At 35.4% G+C, this 20,287-nt stretch overlaps 2 protein-coding genes across 2 annotated transcripts; one reads left to right on the forward strand and one right to left on the reverse strand.

The window, feature by feature from the left end:
• LOC114543771 (neurexin-4-like) lies at positions 1–8,037 on the forward strand. The gene is made up of 3 exons (XM_028562619.1): positions 1–59; positions 198–261; positions 7,401–8,037. Exons 1-3 carry the CDS (start codon positions 48–50, stop codon positions 8,012–8,014), a joined length of 690 nt encoding a protein of 229 aa, XP_028418420.1. The 5' UTR covers positions 1–47; the 3' UTR covers positions 8,015–8,037.
• Positions 8,038–12,269: 4,232 nt separating this feature from the next.
• Positions 12,270–13,520, reverse strand: LOC114543770. The gene is made up of 3 exons (XM_028562618.1): positions 13,244–13,520; positions 12,697–12,840; positions 12,270–12,625 (listed from the first exon to the last, which is right to left on the reverse strand). Exons 1-3 carry the CDS (start codon positions 13,518–13,520, stop codon positions 12,270–12,272), a joined length of 777 nt encoding a protein of 258 aa, XP_028418419.1.
• Positions 13,521–20,287: the final 6,767 nt, after the last annotated feature.

Raw genomic sequence — 20,287 nt, forward strand, 5'->3', positions numbered from 1 at the left:
CTGACGATGATGAAAGTACGAGAAATCGCGAGTTCAAACATCTTTATATGATCAAAAAGGTTAGACTATAACGAGATCTTTTTTTCCTTAAATTTTTGTTACTTCAAACCAGATCAACAATTTTTGCTTGGAACGAATAATCCCGAAAAATAAAACAACGGCACAAGTAAATACGACACAAGTCTTTTTTTACATAGATATCTTCGAAATCAATTCCAACAAGTAACCCGAAGCTTAAGTTGTCACAAAGCCCCTCCAAAGGTACGATAAACTTTTGTTTACGCATGAAATATTTGAAAGTCGTCAGATAGGTTTATCCGAAAAGATATTATATACGTTGTCAAACAGCTAGAGCAAAGTGTCATACACGCCCGACTTCTTATTTCATTTCATATATAGCTATCATGATATATCATGATTAAATTGCAAAAATAGAAATGTCAATAAATAAATAGATCATATGTCACGTAGCATGATGTTGGAATAAGTAATCTACTGTCTTTCAACACTAGTGGCGTAACTAGAACGATAATAAATATATATATATATACACCCGTTTGCAAAAACGTTGGCCGCAGATATATATATATATATATATATATTATATTATATATATATATTATTATATATATATATATATATATATATTTACGTTTCGAGGCACAGCCCCTTCGTCAGAGACGATATAAGATCCTCTCCATGTAAAATTTATATTGGCGGAATTGAAAGGCTTTTTGGCCAAACGGGGGTATAGTAATGAATTTGTTGAAAGTCAGTTTGAGAGAGTGAGGCTTTTGGATCGTTCAGCGCTTTTTAATAAGGAGGTGGAACAACAAAATAGTGAACAAAAAAGCAGAAGTATTTTTGTCATAGATTTTTACCCAGCTTTGCGTGAATTGTATGGTATTTTTAGGGAATTGCAAAATATTGTAGGTTTGTCTGGGCAGTTTTTGAGCGTTATGCCTAAACAGCCTATGGTATGTTTTTAAAGATCCAAAAGCCTTAGATATCATCTGGTTAGGGCTAAATTGCAAAAGTTGAATGCTCAGTTAAGGGGATTGGTTAAATGTGGTAGTAGAAAGTGTAAAGTTTGTGATTCTATTGTGATAGGCGAAGTATTTTATAGTGCGGTTCGGCGGCGTAGGTTCTATATTAACCATCTCTTTGACTGCAATTCAAAGGAAGTGATTTATCTGGTAACTTGCAAAACTTGTAGTAAACAATACGTGGGCAACACAGTGACGTCATTTAGATTAAGGTCTAATAACCATAAGAGTTCGATCAATAGATTTGCTAAAGGACAAAGGGTATTTGTGGACAGCATTTGTATGAACATTTTTTTGAAGCAGGGCATTTAGGGTTTAATGACTTTTTAGTGCAAATTATTGACGTCACTGATGTTAATAAACCCACTGAAAGAGAAAGTTTTTGGATTGAGAAATTGAATACTTTATTCCAAGGGGTTTAAATTTAAAAGGAGTATTAGTTTATGTGAAAGGATGATTAATTGCCGTAAAATGAAAATGTTAGGGCTATGGTATTTAATGACATGGAGAGGATCTTATATCGTTTCTGACGAAGGGGCTGTGCCCCGAAACGTAATATTTTTTTTTCTTCTCAAATGATGTTTTACTTTTTGATTTCAATGATTTGAAGCTTTATATAAATGTATGTTTTTGGGAGGCTTTTGATTATATATATTATATATATATATTATATATATATATTAATATATATATATTTTATATATATATATATTTATATATTATTATATTATTTATATATTATATATTATATATATTATATATATATATTAATATATATATAAACAAACGTGGCTGCAAATAGATAGATAGATATTCGAAGTTTAATTAGAATTGTGTATGATTACATTTGCATGGGATTTCAATCATTACACAACATATGAAATTCTAATTAGATTTCGAGTATCTATCTATCTGCGGCCAACGTTTTGCCAATGGGTGTATATATTATATATATTATATTATTATATATATATATATATTATATTATTATATAATATATTAATATATATATTTATATATATATATTATTATATATTATTATATTATATATATATATATATATTATTATATATATATATTAAAATTATTTATTTATATATTATATTATATACATATATGCCAATATGTCATAAATATGCCAAAAAATCTGCTTCAAAATACTCAGAGTAACTTGTTCTGCAACAAGGAAGTGACTTGCTAATAGAATTATTTTAGCATTTTAGTATTTTGTATTGTACAGTGTCAATTGTTGCTTTGTATTATATAATTTGACACCGTATGCAAATTTCGGCAAGTAAAATGTTAATTATGTCCGAATTTTCTGCCATGATATTGTTGTATGCAGGACCGTAGCTAGACTGCTTAATTGGGGGTGTATGAATATAGTTAACACCCCCCCCCGTCCTCAATTAAGCTTCTAGCTACGGGCCTGGTTATAAGCATTCTCGATATTGCCAACTGAAAATAAAAGGGTTAAAATGTTAATTGTTCTTTGCTACATGCATTGCTGAGAATGGGAAAACAAAGTCGTACAGATTACAATGAAACATTTTATACATTAGACAAGATTATTTTTAACACATTTCAGCAGTAACAAAGACCTTAATTTTCGAATCATGTGAACAAACCATGCTCCATTTTTGTTCATTGATTCAAGTTGTATTTTTGAAAAAAATCATGGAGATGTTTTTTTTTCAAAATCGGTATTATTTCAGGCTCTCTCTAAAATATGCAAAATACGCTGCATAAAAATGTTACCTAATTACGTTTTTCTAAACGTACCCCATTCCCAAACCCCAACTCCATCCAGCGAGGAAAACATGCCACCTCAGAATTTTTAGTGTTGTTGTGTAGGAGTTCAAGCGTTGTTTGTGATGACATCCGGAATGTCGTAAAAGGCCGAGTAGCTTCCGATGGGTGGGTTCTGGGTATATAGTTAACGCTCGTTGCTGAAATTTTGTTTTCACCATTTGGGGAAGCAGCAAAAATGTAAACAATATAATGTTCAATTAATTTAATTTAATGTTCCGATACTTTATTCAAAATACGTTGTTTATGTGGTTCCAATGGGATTGCACACATTTGCAGCTTCGTTGATCCTTGGGCCACAGGTTCTCCCATCGAGGCTTTTATTGAATGGGACTTGGCTTGCGATTCCCTAACCATATTATTCCTTAACGTAGAATGGTTTGACAATGATGCCGTTCATATCTTTACTTCCCAACTTTGCTCCGTCTCTATTTAGTGTAATCGCACTCAGCTAATTGACATCGATCCTTTGAATTATTCAACTTACTAGCACTGGTCAAATACTACATGCTAGGTCTACGTATACTAAAGATCTACGTAGGGCTTTCTCGACAACCAAAATGTATCTATTTGTCTGCGAGCGGTTTTAAAAATGTCATTACTAAGAATATTGCGCATATCTCAGCTCTTTGCCACCACTATTGAACTCGTTTTGAAATGAGCTTTGAATGGTATGTTTCGGTCTTGTTTTGCGCTTAAAACATCTCACAAGCTTTGAGTAAACATGCCCAGTTTAATTGTTATAGTTACGTAATTCAATATTTACACCGTAAAAATTTGATTACAAATTTTAAATGCTCCAAAATTTTTATTGACGTAATGTTTTTTATTCTTTCTTTCCATGAGCAGATGAGCGCATGCTCATAACTGCTCATGAGCACATGCACATCTGCTCATAAAACAGCCGCGGCTACAATAGGCGTAGACACTAACGGGAATACTGTCCACTACGAAACAAGAAGAAACCAGTACTAAAATGCGGTGCCCGCAATGCTTGCCTAGAAGTAAAACGTCCACTCATTTCTAACGACACCAACTTACATTCTCCTGTCGGCCGCAGCCTGGTTGGTTGGTACATTAAGGTGGCTCCCTACAGTTCTAAGGTTGTATCGCGGTAATTTTGTCGCGCGCGAAATAGTACACGCAACACGCGTGGCTGATGTTGCATGCAGGGCGGGCTTTTTAAAACTTGTCATTGTGAACTTTTGATAAACACGCGCGGGCCTTCGCGGGATGTCGACTGGTCGCGCGAGGAAATTGAAATCCTGATTTTTGTGACGTCATAAACATAAAAATAAATGTATTTTTCTCGTTTTTCCTTCGGTAAATTCTTTTCAAACTTTACACAGTTTTCTGTAATCTTGAAATGCGTAAAATGTGCAAGTTTTAGAAAATCGTACGAGCCGAATTTTTTTTAATTAAAAAACAGGTTTTTGAGGATTTAAAAAAAGTGCTCGTACGATTTTTTTTAAATGCTAACATTAGAAAGAATTATGGATAAGATTACTGTGTGGAAAAAATTAGAAAGTTTTACCGAAGAAAATTTGAAAAAATTATCTCGAATCTGTAAATTGGCCCTTTTTAAATCGTTATTTTACCATGGCAACGAGGAATTTTATGAAATGTTATATATTTCGTAATTTGCGATATCATAGCAGTTATGTGGCCAAGTTTCGTGATCATACTTGTAAGATGATAAAATAATGGTCTTTCCACACAATTGCGCATTACACAATCAAAACTGTAGGGAGCCACCTTAAGGTCAAATTGCGCCTTTTTAAAATCTTCAGAAATAAAATATTTAGGCTAAAAATATTATCTAAAATATTATCAAATGAAGAGAAACGTGAGACGAATAAACTGGTGTAGAGCCGGAAACTAGAAAAGCAACGATACAGAAGTCAAGGATTAAGCGTACTGCATTTTGAATTTGTTTAATAATTTTGAGCGATTTGTCATAAAGTTCGCTTATTGAAACTATACTTTAAAACCTTCGAAATAGAATATTTCGCTCAAAGTACTATAAAAAATCGTATGTAAGACCGATCTACTTATTAAGGACAAAAATTAAAAGAGAAAACCAACGATATGAAAGATATCAAAGACCAAACTTACTATTACTAGTAAAGTATAGCATAGTAATTTTGAGCAATTTGTCAACAATTCAATTTCGTTTGTCTTTCAAACGTCATAAATCGCTGCGAATACTTTTGTTTAGTAATATATTTAAGACCTGTAAGTATAATTTCTTACGCTGAATCGAATGGTGGTATTTTTGTCCTTCTTGGGTGCATAAAAGCAGAGATACACGCAATTATCAGAGTTTGAGATTGAAATTGAAAAAAGAACGTTCCAAACATTCCAAGCATGTGCAAGGAATTTTTACTAGGTGATTAAGGAAACGTATTGATGCGAACAAACAAACTCACAGGCAGAATATAATGCGGTGCCAAACTTGGCGCGGGCACACCAATATGTCTCAAACAGCCTCGGACAGTCAAGAAAGGCATTACCCAGACGATGTCTCGACAATTTCCATTCAGCAGTCTGGAAGTTCAACGGCGACTGACTTGGATCATTGGATATCGCTAATAGAACAAAAAAGTAACCAGCTTTCGAGGAAATAAAGAAGGCCTTTTAAACAGTGGTTTCGATGAGCACTCTGCTAAAGAAAAAGCTTACTTGAATATTATGCCTAGACTCCAGAAAGAATTAGAAAATACCTATTTATAGCGTCTTTTGTGGATGAGACAACTAAAGAAAGATCCAGTACATAAGAAAGTATTAATGGACGCAAAAGATGCGTTTATAACAATGATGATTTTGACCAAGAAGAAGCCATGCATAGAAGCTGCAGTTGATAAGAGGAATTCTAATTAAGAGACTTTGAAACGACCACGAGATGGAAGATATGAAGGAAAATAAAGGCAGCGATGATGATGACTATGATGAAGATGAAGATATAGTTTAAACTTAGTCAAATGGCTCACTATTGAAACCTTTCTTAAAGAAACCATAGCAAACGAGCAAAAAGCGATAAACTTTTCACAAGAGATTATTGGTTACTGCTGTAACTAAATGCAAGGCAAATAAATGTTAAAATCGTTAATCCGTTGATTAATTTTTGAAATTTTCTTCTTCTCCGCTACTAGTCCACACATAATTTTCATTTTATCAACAAAAATGTCAAAAAGGTCCTGAAATATCTTACTGAGCGCATGAGCATGTGCTTATCTGCTCATCGCACAAAAATTTTAAAAAACATTACATATAATAAATATTAAATTATGTAACTATTACCAACAAAAACTAATTTGTTTGATTTAAGCACAAAACCAGACAAAACATACCATTCAAAAGCTTATTTTGAAACGAGTTCAATAGTGATGGTAATAAGCTGAGATATTGCGGAATATTTTTAGTAATATTGCATTTTTAAAACGCTCGCAGACAAATAGATGCATTTTGGTTGTCGAGAAGGTAGTACGTAGATCTTTTATGACGTAGACTTAGTACGTATACCTTTTAGTATAGCACGTAGACCTAGCACGTAGTATTTAACCAGTGATAGAACGTGGACTAATTCAAAGGATGTCATTTAGTTGAGTGCGATTACACTAATTAGAAATGCTGCGAATAGTGGGAATGATAGATATGGACGGTATCATGGTCAAACCATTCCACTCTCAAGGAATAATTATCGTTAGGGAATCGCAAGCCAAGTCCCATTCAATAAAGGCCTTCCATGGGAGAACCTGTCACCCAAGGATCAACGTAGGTTTAATAAAGCTGCAAGTGTGTAAAATCCCATTAGAACCACATGAACAACATATTTTTAAAAAAGTATCGGAACATTAACTTCAAATATTTATATGTTTTTACGTATTTATATTCCCATATTTGTGTTTTTTCAATTATAAAAAATTTCCAAACACACCCGATTTCATCATTAACAAACTGTTACATTTTCATTTACCAGTGCAATTTTTTCAGATTATTCATTGAAATATACGTTCCTTAATGTTTCTCAAAAAGGAGCAATGCTTCTCTCATATTTTGCTGTTTTGCTGCAATTTTGCATAGTTTAGACGACTCTCTAAATACATTTACTTTGAACACTAATATCGCTGTTTTTTATGCAAAATACAAGTTAACCATCCCCCTATCTAATGAAATGCGTTTTTCCGATTTCTTTTTTATTATTATATCACAGGCAGCCCGCTATTGGGTTTGCTTTTCGCTAAATATTTAAATACATTCTATGCAAAATGACATGAAGTATCACTTTCTTCATTCAACTGCTGGCATATTATCGCAGGCGCAACTTCGTGCGGTTTAGTGTAATGTATTATGTATAAAAATATACCAACCCAATTGGGGGCTACCTGTGATAAATATTAGTATAGTATAATTGCATTGTTTGCTGAGTCATCTTAAAACAGAAGAATTCATAATTCATCATTCTTTCATACCCAATAAACGAACATTTGTTAAAATTATCTTTAAACACATTAGTAGTGACAAAACCTTTATCCTCATTTACAGAAAATTCAAATGATGCCAACAAATCGTGCAGGATTTTACGAACAAAATATCCATCATCTGATAGTGGAAAGTATTCCATAAAGCCTGAAGGACTAAACCTCACGGTTCGAGTATTTTGTGACATGGTTTCAAAGAATGGTGTTGGTGTGACAGAGATTGGACATGACAGTGAATCGAGAACATTAGTTAACGGATATAATCCTCCAGGTTCTTACAAAAGAAAGATTAAATATAACATTTCCATGGAGCAGATTGTCGCGATTATCAAGCAGTCGAAGAATTGTGAGCAGTTTATAAAATATGAATGTTTTGGTAGCATGTTGTTGACTGATTCCGACGGATGGTGGGTATCACGTCAAGGTTCAAACATGACTTACTGGGGTGGAGCGGCAGTCGATAGTGGAAAGTGTTCATGTGGAATGACCAACAGCTGTGCAGGTGGAAAAAAATGTAATTGTGACATGAATGACTACGCATGGCGTGAAGACAGTGGATACCTGACAGACAAGAACACGCTGCCTGTTACTGAACTGAGATTTGGCGATACAGGTATACTTGACGGTTTCAATGAGCGTGGTTATCATGCGCTGGGTAAATTACGCTGCTGGGGATAAGAGATCGAACATCAAACCTGATATGATTCATAAAATTAAATAAAAAAATTTTGTAGTTTTATTCAATCTACTTCTCAACTTGCTTGTAGTCATCATCGGGATAGATTAAAAATGCTGGGATTTATCCCCGAGCCGGTGCGAAGCACCGGGCGAGGGCACTAATTCCGCCCGGAGATTTTAATTACGCCCGGGAATGCAAATGCGAAATGAAAGTTGTCTGCTATTATGTCATGGACGTTGGGCGTTTTTGTAAGTTATGCGCCTGCGTGAGTTTAAGACGAGTTAAAACTGGTAACTAGCAAACGTTTACAAACGTGCGATTAGCTAAATTAAAATTTTCATCACGTCAGCATAACTGATATTTTGAATTATAAAACTTTTAAATAATATTTTTCATTTGGATGGTCTTAAAAATATACGAAAAATTGATTCGTAAAATTCAATAAAATACAATGTAAAAGATGCCCTCGGATAGAAAAACTTTCATTCAAATATACGGTAAAAAAAACTACGATTTTGAGGCATTTTTGAAGTGCTGTTGAACAGGTAAGTGGGTAGATTTTGTATTTTAAAGCATGCAAGCATTTTGTAAGTCTTGAATTTATTCGTCAATTTCCTTGAAATGATTTTGATTTGGAAAGTATTTATTTTTAAAGGTTAATCTGTTTAAAAAGTAATTGAAATTTCGCTAAAAATTGTAGTATATAAAACTATTCGTAGCACAATTTATTAATATGATTATAATCGAATTTGATAGCTGGAGAGTCGACTTTGTAATTGTACCAAAATATAGGATTTTACTTTACGACTTCAATCATTCGGCAGAAACGAGTATTATAGCATTTCACTTCAGTGATGGAAATATATGTTTATTGCTTTAGGCGAGGGGACTTTGCATGCAATGTATTTCTAGTATAGTTAATAAGGAGGGACTTGATAATTTCATTAAAATATGATCAGTTCTTTGGAAGGCTTAGCACCGTGGTTAAGAACTTTTTGGTTTTCGTCGACGTATTGCGAAGAGCAATGATTTGCCCTATGTAAAATAACTTGTGTTAAGTCAGTGTTTATACTGTTAGTGCTATCAGCTGTAAGTTCCATCAACGATCTGACTTGTTGGAAGCGTACACTTCAGTCAGAACATATCAGATTGATGATACCACTTGTTTTGTTGTATAAAAATATTCAGTGCTTTTTGTAACTATAAACCTTACTTTGAAATTTCAATATTCATTAAACTAGACATGTAATAAATACAAGACTACTCGCATTGCTGTATTTAACATCGAATATTATAGACCCAAGTATTCGTGATTAAAATTTTAATGATTGTTATCTATTTATTGTTTAATGGGTAACAATCTTAAGCTTTCCGGCAATAGGAGGGAATTATTCATGTTATCTTATTTTAGCATAATTACAAAGGCGATTATTCAAATTTCGGCTATCTTTAAAACCAGGAACGGGAAATCAAGGAACGGGGAATGGGAAATGAGAATCTCTGGAATCTTTAAGACCCGGAATGAGAATCTCTGGAATCTTTAAGACCCGGAACGAGAATCTCCGGAAACTTTAAAAGCCGAAATGAGAATCTCCGGATCCTTAAAATCTGGGGCGATTGTTCGAAAGGCGTTTAGCTTAAACGGTGTTTAGTCGCAATCCACCGTATAAATTTCTTATGCGGCTGATAGTTAACAATTAGGTGATAAAACTGGGTTATACGAAGCCCGTTTATTCTCGCGTTTAACCATCCCCTGGATAAACTAATTTATTAAATATAAATGTTTTGGTAGCGTTTTTTTGACAGATTCCTATGGTTGGTTGGTATCACGTCAAGGTTCAAAGATGAATTACTGGGGTGGAGCGGCAGTCGACAGTGGAAAATGTTCATGTGGAATGACCAAGAGCTGTGCAGGTAGAAGAAAATGTAATTGTGGCGAGAATTATTGGACATGGCGTGAAGACAGTGGATACCTGACAGACAAACGCACGCTGCCTGTTACTGAACTGAGATTTGGCGATACAGGTGTACTACACGGTGAAGATGAGCGTGGTTATCACACACTGGTAAATTACGTTGCTGGGGATAAGAAATGTAACATCAAACCTGATGTGATTCGTAAAATCTGTTGACTTTATAAAATACAATAGAACAGTAACTCGAAGTAACATTTTGTAGTTTTATTCTATCTACATTTCAACTAGCTTGTAGTCATCATCGGGATAGATTAGGGTAATATTACAAATTCTGGGATATATATATATATATAGTTGAGAAGGAGGAACTCGATAATGTCTTTGAAATATGATCAGTCCTTTGGAAGCCTTAGCACCGTGGTTAAAATCTGGTTTTCGTCGGCGTATTGCGAAGATCAATGGTTTGACCTATGAATTTTTTTGCAATTTTAAAAAATAATTTGTGTTATAAGTCATTCTGTCAGTGTTTATACTGTTAAGCCTGTTTTCCACTAGGCGACTTTTTTCGCGCGACGCGACTTTTTTCGCGAGAACAGTTTGCGCGATCAATGTTTGCAATTTCCACTGAGCGGGCCAATAAGCGAGCGCAAACTGGCGAATCAGCCAAACGACTGGTCAAAAAGTGTTGCAAACAAGAAAAACAAACATGGCAGCTTTAAATAGACGCTGGATTTTAAGACGAAGAATTGTGATTTTGCTGCTTTTAAGAAAGCGAAGGCAACGTGTAAAATACAAGAAAAGATTCTGGGTGAGAAAAGTTTACGATGAACGCAAGTCAAAGGGTGAATTTAACGTTCTTGTACGAGAATTAATGCTGTCAGACCACGAGTATTTTTTTCGTCTGTTCAGGATGTCTCCCGGTATGTTTGAGCTTTTACTATCTTGGGTCGCACCGTTAATAAAGAAAGAATCCACAAAAATGCGGGAACCTATCCCTCCGGACGAAAGACTAGGCGTAACCCTCAGATATCTTGTAACTGGCGACGCACAAACGACAATAGCTGCGAATTATCGTATCAGTCCCACAACAATTGGCCGGATAATTGAAGAGACTTGCGATGTATTATGGCATTGTCTTTCTAAACAAGGGTTTTTACGTGTACCGTCAGATGTGAAAGAGTGCAAAAAAAAATCTCTCAAGAGTTTGAACAGAGGTGGAACTTTCCTCATGCCCTTGGGGCATTGGATGGCAAGCATGTTGTGATGCAGGCACCTGCTCGTTCAGGGTCAACTTTCTTTAACTACAAAAAAACTCACAGTATCGTCTTGCTGGCTGTTTGCAATGCCCGATATGAGTTCACCTTGGTGGATGTTGGTGATACTGGCAGACAATCTGACGGCAGTGTAAATGCAAACAGTTACCTTGGGCGTGCAATACAAGATGATTTGCTGGATTTTCCTGAGCCAGAGTCTTTATTCATTTCTCCAAGTAAAAAATTTCCATATGTTTTCCTAGCAGATGATGCTTTTGGTCTTAAAACAAATATGATGAAACCCTACCCTGATCAGTATTTACCTGTAGCTGAGAGGATTTTTAATTACCGGCTCTCAAGAGCTTGAAGAGTAATTGAGAACGCTTTTGGTATCACAGCTACACGGTTTAGGGTTGTACTTATTACCAAAGCTGTTGTTGCTTTGCACAACTTCTTAATGAAGTCAAGTCAAAGAAACAATTCTTATAGCTACTGCCCACCAAATTATGTCGATCAAGAAAGTTCCTTTGGTACAATTCCTGGTGAGTGGAGAAGGAATGGAAGCTCAGATGATCTGTTACCCATTACACGTATGTGTTCAAATAACTACTCAAGAAACGCCAAGCAAGTGCGAGATGATTATAAAGACTATTTTATGAAAGAAGGGGCAATAGACTGGCAATGGGCAACTGTAACAAGAGCCTGAAATAATGTTGTAAAGGCAAATTGTAACTTGTAAAAATTGTAAAATTTGAACATTCTTATAACTATATACATGTTAAATTATTGCATATATTTTGGTAAAAAATTTTTATAAATATATATATATAAATAACAAACTGTTGATAATAAATTAAGGGGGTGTTTACATGAGCCCATACAGGGAGGGCTGACCTTGCTGGGCAACATCCCACTTAAGTTAACACAATATTCAAATTTCTGTTGGTTATTTCTTAAGTTAGACTACACAACAATATTCAATTCTGTCTCATGTAAATGCAAGATGAAATCCAGCCCTACTGCTAGGGTTTGCCTCCTTGTAGAGCTCATGTAAACACCCCTCAAGAAATTAAACTTTACAATACCTAAGCAACATCATCAAATTCTACTTCAAACAACAATTGACTGATCTTTATTTTAGCCAGCCTTCTTTTTTTATCAGGCAATCCTTTCATAATAGGTACAAGGCTTCGGCAATATAATGAATCTTCGTCGTCATCCTCTTCAGTCATTTTCTTGTACATGGCATCACTGTCAGTTAATTGCTTTAAAAGCATGAGTTCTACCACATCTCTATTCATCCTGTTTCCACTTCTGTTGGTTGAAAAGAGTTCAGAACTGAGGGGACGCTTGTGTGCCCTTGCAGCTTCTGTTGTCTGCATTCTTGTTGAAGTGGTGGGTACATCTTTGGTTGGAGTGCACCCACTTGAACTGCCTTCCACTGTTATAGTATCAGCAGGGGGGACAAGATAGCATTTAGATTGCTTTCAGTTGGCCTATTTCCTACACAACCATACAGGAATGCCATTTGTTCAAAGTAACGGCACATTGGCAGGCAGGATGCAGTCGCTCCAGATCTTGTCATTTTTGACCTTTTGTCGAGGCACTTTTTTAGGTTGTCCTTCAGGTTCTTCAGCTGTCTTTGAAACAAATCAACTAAAATATAAAAAGTACAATAATATAAATATTATTGGGTACTTAAATTGGGTTTGGGTATTTAATATCAGTTCAGCTATCATGCATTTATGCAACACACATTGACAAAGTTAAAACATCTCAAGCCAAAAATATGGATAAAATACAGCTATAGATCACAAATTGGACTGAAACAACTGATATTCTATTAGTTATGCCTATATAATATATTAAGTTAATTTTACTATTTTACATTAAATTTAATTTATGATATAAAACCAAGACACAAAATACTGAAATACTTTATAGCTTTAATAAAGAAATATACTTCATTCTGTTTGTGTCTTTGTGAGCTTTATTAATTTTTAAAAATTGCTTGAAATTTTAGAGTCCAACCATAAAACAAAGTTTCCAGTTTCCTTACCATCTCTGTTAAGAATTTCTGATAATTTCTTCCAAGCGTTGGCCTTTGCTGTTCGGTCTTTATATGTGCTGAGACTTGTGTTCCAAAGACAAGATAGTGTTCGCACTTCTTCGAGGAAAAACTCCTTGTCAAATTCATTATTCTCCGTTTCTGGAGACTCTTCTGCACTGTCGCCTGTTTCTCCACTATCGTTTCGGCTTTTAGCTTGGCGTAAATTAAGCTCTTCCAGACATTGTACATCTATTTTCTCAAGCAAAAGACTACTTGTATCGTCCATGTTTTGAAAAAGAAATTTCGTCAATTCCTCTCTCGCTCCTTTTTCGCGCGAACAAAGTTGGACATGATCCTACTTTTTTCAGCGAGCGCGGCGCGATAATATTCCAGGAAAAAAGTCCCCGTTGACTGCAGTGCGCATGCTCATGACGAAAAAAGTCGCGTCGCGCGAAAAAAGTCGCCTAGTGGAAAACAGGCTTTAGTGTCATTATCTGTGAGTTCCATCAACGATCTGATGTGTTTGAAGTATTTACATGAGTTTATATATAAGCGTAAATCTCGGCATGAGCTTTCACGTATGAGATCATAGACAATTCAAAAGACAGGTCGGGACTGGAAACGCCAACCAAAGCACTTAGCACCGTGGTTAAGACCTGGTTTTAGTCGGCTTATTACGAAGATCAATGGTCTGACCTATGAATTATCTTGCAATTTTAAAAAAAAGTTGTGTGAAGTCATTGTTTATACTGTTTGTGTCATCAGCTGTTAGTTCCATCAACTGATATGTTTGAAGTGTTCACATGAGTTTATATAAGCGTAAATCTCTGCATGAGCTTTCACGTATGAGATTTACGCTCATATAAAATCATGTGAACACTTTGAACATATCAGATTGATGATGGAATTTGTTGTGTGGCATAGAAATATTCAGTGGTTTCCGTAACTATAAACCTTACTTTGATTATCAATATCCATTAAACTAGACATGCATGTAATAAATACAACACTACTCTTCATGCTGTACTTTGACATGGAATATTACAGACCTAACTCCCATGGCCAACTATTTGTCATTAAAATTTTAATGATTGTTATCTCTTTATTGCTTAATGGGTAACTGTCTTAAGCTTAATAATTTTCTTGTATGATTGCATGGCGACTTTAGTAATTATAATAACTTGTAGGTACACCACGTAAGTATTAAATACTGCAAAGCTTTCGGTCCGTTAACCCGGACCTTCATCAGTGCAATTACTTGAATACACGTTTGCGCGTCACTTAAATATCATGTTAGTCGTGATTAGTTTGCTCGCGCTATTAATTAAACCGTTTCATTTAATTAAGTTCTAATCAATGCGCGCGCCCTAGACAAGTATTTGACTAAGAGACACCGAAAAGAGCACGCCACGTACTATTAAGTGGCTTTCCCTCTTGGACGATAGTTTGATGTTTATAAATTTCAATAGATTCTCTCATTTTACGAGAGACAGTAAACTTATCGTTTGCTAAAATGGTAGCATCGTTCCATTTAATGCGATGATCATAAGTCCACGCATGGTGAGCTACTGCAGACTTATCCAGTTTACCTTTCTCGCAGTTCGTCTTATGTTCTTTAAGACGTATTGAGAGATTTCTACCGGTTTCTCCAATGTAAACCAAACCACATTCACATGGAATGCGGTACACACCAGGTTTCTGTTGTTCATCGACGCCATCCTTGTGTGTGTAAAGAGCGCGAAACAATTTGTTATTGCTAGAATGGTAAACTTGTATTCCAACTTCTTTTAAAATCCTAACGATTTTATATGAAGCTGGGCCAATATATGGTAAACAGACAGAGGATAGATATTCCGTGTCTTGCCTCTGTCTTTGCTGTTCATTCATAGCATGTTCTATGAATTTCTTAGGATAACCATTCATGTGCAGAACATCCTTCAAATGCTTTAACTCTGAGTCAATGCTATTTGAATCACAAATTGTTTTGGCACGGTTGATTAATGTTTTGCATACTGATCTTTTAATGCTAGGATGGTGAAATGAAAAAGTTTATAGAAAACCAACACACACTGACAGATATCTGAATTATAGTTCATTTCACCATCCTAGCATTAAAAGATCAGTATGCAAAACATTAATCAACCGTGCCAAAACAATTTGTGATTCAAATAGCATTGACTCAGAGTTAAAGCATTTGAAGGATGTTCTGCACATGAATGGTTATCCTAAGAAATTCATAGAACATGCTATGAATGAACAGCAAAGACAGAGGCAAGACACGGAATATCTATCCTCTGTCTGTTTACCATATATTGGCCCAGCTTCATATAAAATCGTTAGGATTTTAAAAGAAGTTGGAATACAAGTTTACCATTCTAGCAATAACAAATTGTTTCGCGCTCTTTACACACACAAGGATGGCGTCGATGAACAACAGAAACCTGGTGTGTACCGCATTCCATGTGAATGTGGTTTGGTTTACATTGGAGAAACCGGTAGAAATCTCTCAATACGTCTTAAAGAACATAAGACGAACTGCGAGAAAGGTAAACTGGATAAGTCTGCAGTAGCTCACCATGCGTGGACTTATGATCATCGCATTAAATGGAACGATGCTACCATTTTAGCAAACGATAAGTTTACTGTCTCTCGTAAAATGAGAGAATCTATTGAAATTTATAAACATCAAACTATCGTCCAAGAGGGAAAGCCACTTAATAGTACGTGGCGTGCTCTTTTCGGTGTCTCTTAGTCAAATACTTGTCTAGGGCGCGCGCATTGATTAGAACTTAATTAAATGAAACGGTTTAATTAATAGCGCGAGCAAACTAATCACGACTAACATGATATTTAAGTGACGCGCAAACGTGTATTCAAGTAATTGCACTGATGAAGGTCCGGGTTAACGGACCGAAAGCTTTGCAGTATTTAATACTTACGTGGTGTACCTACAAGTTATTATAATTGTCTTAAGCTTGCCTGTAATAAAAGAGTGAATTATTCATGTTATTTTATTTTAGTATAATCACAATAGTATAATCAGTCTGTTTGAGCAACTTCGGAATACCAAGTGGTAATCACTTAAAAATGAGGTAAAGTCCGTTCTGCGCATATATTCCGCGCAGCAACACATTCCATCAGTGGAGGAGCAACTTTTGGAATGTTAATGATATGCGATATTAGCGCGTTGTATTACAAACGCACAGTTCGGGAGCACAATTATTTTATTTTATGTCGAAAGGCGAAGAGGCTCGAATTGCGAGTGACGAAGATAAGGCTGCTAGATAAAAGCAATATTATGATGAAAGGAATGCTTCAAGAATTTATTTGTTGAATTAGGTCACGAGATGGCGAGGCTATTTTGTCGTCGCTAGAGACGCTACTTTCTCGCTTGTCCTCCAATTACAAATACTGTACATAAAGTTTTAAATAACGGCCGTTTTATTTATAAGCTTCGCTTTATATCTTCTTCAGGTCACACTATTAGAAATTTACGGTGTAGTGTGTAGACGATCGAGCGTGGCTGGCTGTCTAGTACTTGGAAAATTACGTCGCTGAGGAGAAGAAATTAAACATTCAACCGGATGTCATTAATGTATATAATCTTGCTGATTAACTTAAAAGTTGGAGATCGAAAAATTCTGTAAAACCGGTCAACGTCTGTTATAATATGACAGACTGATTATTATTATAATAATATTTGTTGCATTATTTTTTTCTCGCCGACTTGTTCCTTCGCACTTTTAATAAAGCCTGCTGAACTAAGTTGGGTCGGTGAAATGGGTCAAGTATATTCACATTCGAGATCTAGGCAATATTTTTAGGCATCACACGTTTTTAAAACATTCATGAATTTCTAATAATGCCATTTTTACAATATTGAAAAATTTAAGTATGGTTTTCAAAGCTTGACATCTTCAAGAGCATGATTATTCATATACTTCAATATATTTCTACTTAATTGACTTTAACATTGAACAGCACAAAGAATAATAAAATTGGGAGGAAAATTGAGTTTAGACGATTATGTTTTCGGCGTGCGACTAGTGCAACCAAATCCTGACATAACTGCACGTTTATATAGCGATAATATACACCTGAAAATTCTTGCCAATGAATAAAAATAACAACGCCATTGTATGATGAGATAAGTGTTCTTGATCAAACATGAGTAAACATTTGAAGCAATAAACACTGCATGAGTATTATAATGCGAATGAAATATTCGTTATTAAAATTTTAATGATTGTTATATACTTATTGCTTATTGGGTTATTGTCACGGTATAAATTAAGCTTGCCTGCCATGAACAGGTAATTTCTTTCATGATATCTTATTTTAGAATAATTACAAAACCTTTAATAGATTGTTCGAGGGACTTCAAGTTATCAATTATCAATCACTTAAGGCACTGACACATGCACGGTGCAATTTTTCCTGCAACCTGCATTGCAATTAGTCTTTAAAATGTTAGTGTAAGAAGCGCCATGGAGTATAATAAAAACAAAAGTTTGGTGGATGCCAATTTACATTTCTTAAAAGTAGAATTGCATTCCAAGTTGCATGAAAAATTGCACCGAGATTTTTTTAAAAAGGAGGCGAGTTGTTTTTGTCAAAGCACATGTCAAAGTGACCCACTAAGAAATCATGCAGTAATTTTACAAAAAAGCTTCTAGTAAACTTATATAAAAATTCTTAAAACATCTGAATAAGCCGATGCAGTAGCGTGCAAATTTGGGCGATATCGAGAAACGAATGTGCAGCATTGTAAATTAATAAACGCCATGTTTACATTTTGAACGCTATATTATAATATACTGTATATTATGAAAACTGTCTGCATAATCAGCACAATAATAGCTCGCTATGGTTCTTAAAACAAAACTAGAGTTATTATAATAACTTGTAGGTACACCACGTAAGTATTAAATACTGCAAAGCTTTCGGTCCGTTAACCCGGACCTTCATCAGTGCAATTACTTGAATACACGTTTGCGCGTCACTTAAATATCATGTTAGTCGTGATTAGTTTGCTCGCGCTATTAATTAAACGGTTTCATTTAATTAAGTTCTAACTAATGCGCGCGCCCTGCTTTCTAGGGCGCGCGCATTAGTTAGAACTTAATTAAATGAAACCGTTTAATTAATAGCGCGAGCAAACTAATCACGACTAACATGATATTTAAGTGACGCGCAAACGTGTATTCAAGTAATTGCACTGATGAAGGTCCGGGTTAACGGACCGAAAGCTTTGCAGTATTTAATACTTACGTGGTGTACCTACAAGTTATTATAATTACTAAAGTCGCCATGCAATCATACAAGAAAATTATTAAAACTAGAGTTATTTCCAAGCAGAAAAATTTTGAGAGATTAGAATTTTGACCAATTTTTAAAATAGCGGTACCCGCCTTGTTATGAGCAGAACCGATGCGCAGATGGCTGACACGAAGGGACATGCATAATCTTTGACATGTAGTGTTTGTTGCCGGACGGGCAGACGACCTCAAAAGTGTTCCGCTCGTTCCAACTTGCATTTCTTTGCAAATACTTGCCGGATTTGAATAAAAAATAAACCCGTATTTTAAAGATAAACTGCCTTAGTTTTAAGATTTTTATTACATTGACACAATTTTCATTATTATGAATTGTCCATACACACATTGCCAATCCAAAGTATCGTTGCGTTATGCGCCCTTTTGAGATCGCATCAAGTCTCCAACCGCTTACACATAAAATTAACCGACCAACATGACCGCCAAACTGTGAGACCAAACTGTGAATGTAATTAACATTGAAGCAAGAAGTCAAGAAACGTCGTGGACCGACATAAGTTAAAGGTTCGTACAAGAAAAAGATTAGATATAAACTAGTCCAATGTTTTGAGTATGAATGTTATGATAGCTTAGCGGCAGTCGACAGTGAAAGATATTCATGTGGAATGACAGCTGTGCAGGTGGAAAAAAATGTAATTGTGAAAAGAATGACAAAGCCCAAGCCCTAGCTCTTAGTGAACTAAAATTGGGCTGTACAGGTGGAGGGTGAAATTTAACTACGGCTTTCAAAGCTTGGCTCACCTTTATATCTATATTTGTCGTGATATTTGCCATGATATTCATATATTCACGTTCTTAATTATTATATGTGAAAGCTCATGCAGAGATTATACGTGACCTCATACGTCTCATCATGAGATTATACGTGATCTATACATCTCATACGTGAAAGCTCATGCAGAGATTACACGTGACTCTCATACGTCTCATCATGAGATTATACGTGATCTATACATCTCATACGTGAAAGCTCATGCAGAGATTATACGTGATCTATACATCTCATACGTGAAAGCTCATGCAGAGATTACACGTGACTTCATACGTCTCATCATGAGATTATACGTGATCTATAAATCTCATACGTGAAAGCTCATGCAGAGATTAAAGGCCGGTTTACACAAGCAAAGTTTCTGTGCGTACAGTGACGTCATCGTGTATGAGCACAGTGTTTGAGCAGAACTTCTGACGTGTACACTGTCCAAGGTCAAAGCACAGTATTTCCTGTTGCACAGAAAACAGGTCAAATTTGGACGCCCGTAAACGGAAAGCGCTTCTTTGTTTTTTTTTATCAGCAGAAATGAATGAAACTTCGGTAGACATTGTAATTTTTTGACTTTCCGCCACTGATACAGCTTGAGTTTCCCACGCAATAGTCTCGCAAACCCACAAGTTGCGGCTTCTTTGAAGTTCAGTGTTCTAAGTTGAACACGCTGCACTTCGTTCAAAGCTCTTCAAAGTCTTCGCTCAAAGTCTTTGAGAGATTTTTGAAATTTAATTACGGCTTTCAAAGCTTGATGTCTTCGAAAGATTTTTGAAAATATGATAATTCTCCGCGAAAAACTAGGATCGCTTCTGGCCTATATGACCTACCAGTTCGCGCGAATAAATTCCCTAAGTGGGTTTTAAGCATTGCTACATATAAACACAAACAACACCGTTAATATCATTGGCGCTGTTTATTTTTGCGCTCGCGTGAGTATGGTTTTTGAGAATT

This window comes from Dendronephthya gigantea, unplaced genomic scaffold (genome assembly GCF_004324835.1).
Source record: "Dendronephthya gigantea isolate DGI-Jeju-01 unplaced genomic scaffold, DenGig_1.0 000548F, whole genome shotgun sequence".
Taxonomy (NCBI): Eukaryota; Metazoa; Cnidaria; class Anthozoa; order Malacalcyonacea; family Nephtheidae; genus Dendronephthya; species Dendronephthya gigantea.

What these genes read in the sequence shown, in the direction of transcription:
- LOC114543771 (XM_028562619.1), top strand. An exon ending in GTCACAAAGCCCCTCCAAAG is followed by an intron (nt 262 to 7,400) that starts GTACGATAAACT and finishes CCTCATTTACAG; the next exon opens with AAAATTCAAATGATGCCAAC.
- LOC114543770 (XM_028562618.1), bottom strand. Translation starts at nt 13,520, where the DNA reads ATGGACGATACAAGTAGTCTTTTGCTTGAGAAAATAGATGTACAATGT. An exon ending in AGAAATTCTTAACAGAGATG is followed by an intron (nt 12,841 to 13,243) that starts GTAAGGAAACTG and finishes TTTATATTTTAG; the next exon opens with TTGATTTGTTTCAAAGACAG. An exon ending in ACAAATGGCATTCCTGTATG is followed by an intron (nt 12,626 to 12,696) that starts GTTGTGTAGGAA and finishes ATACTATAACAG; the next exon opens with TGGAAGGCAGTTCAAGTGGG.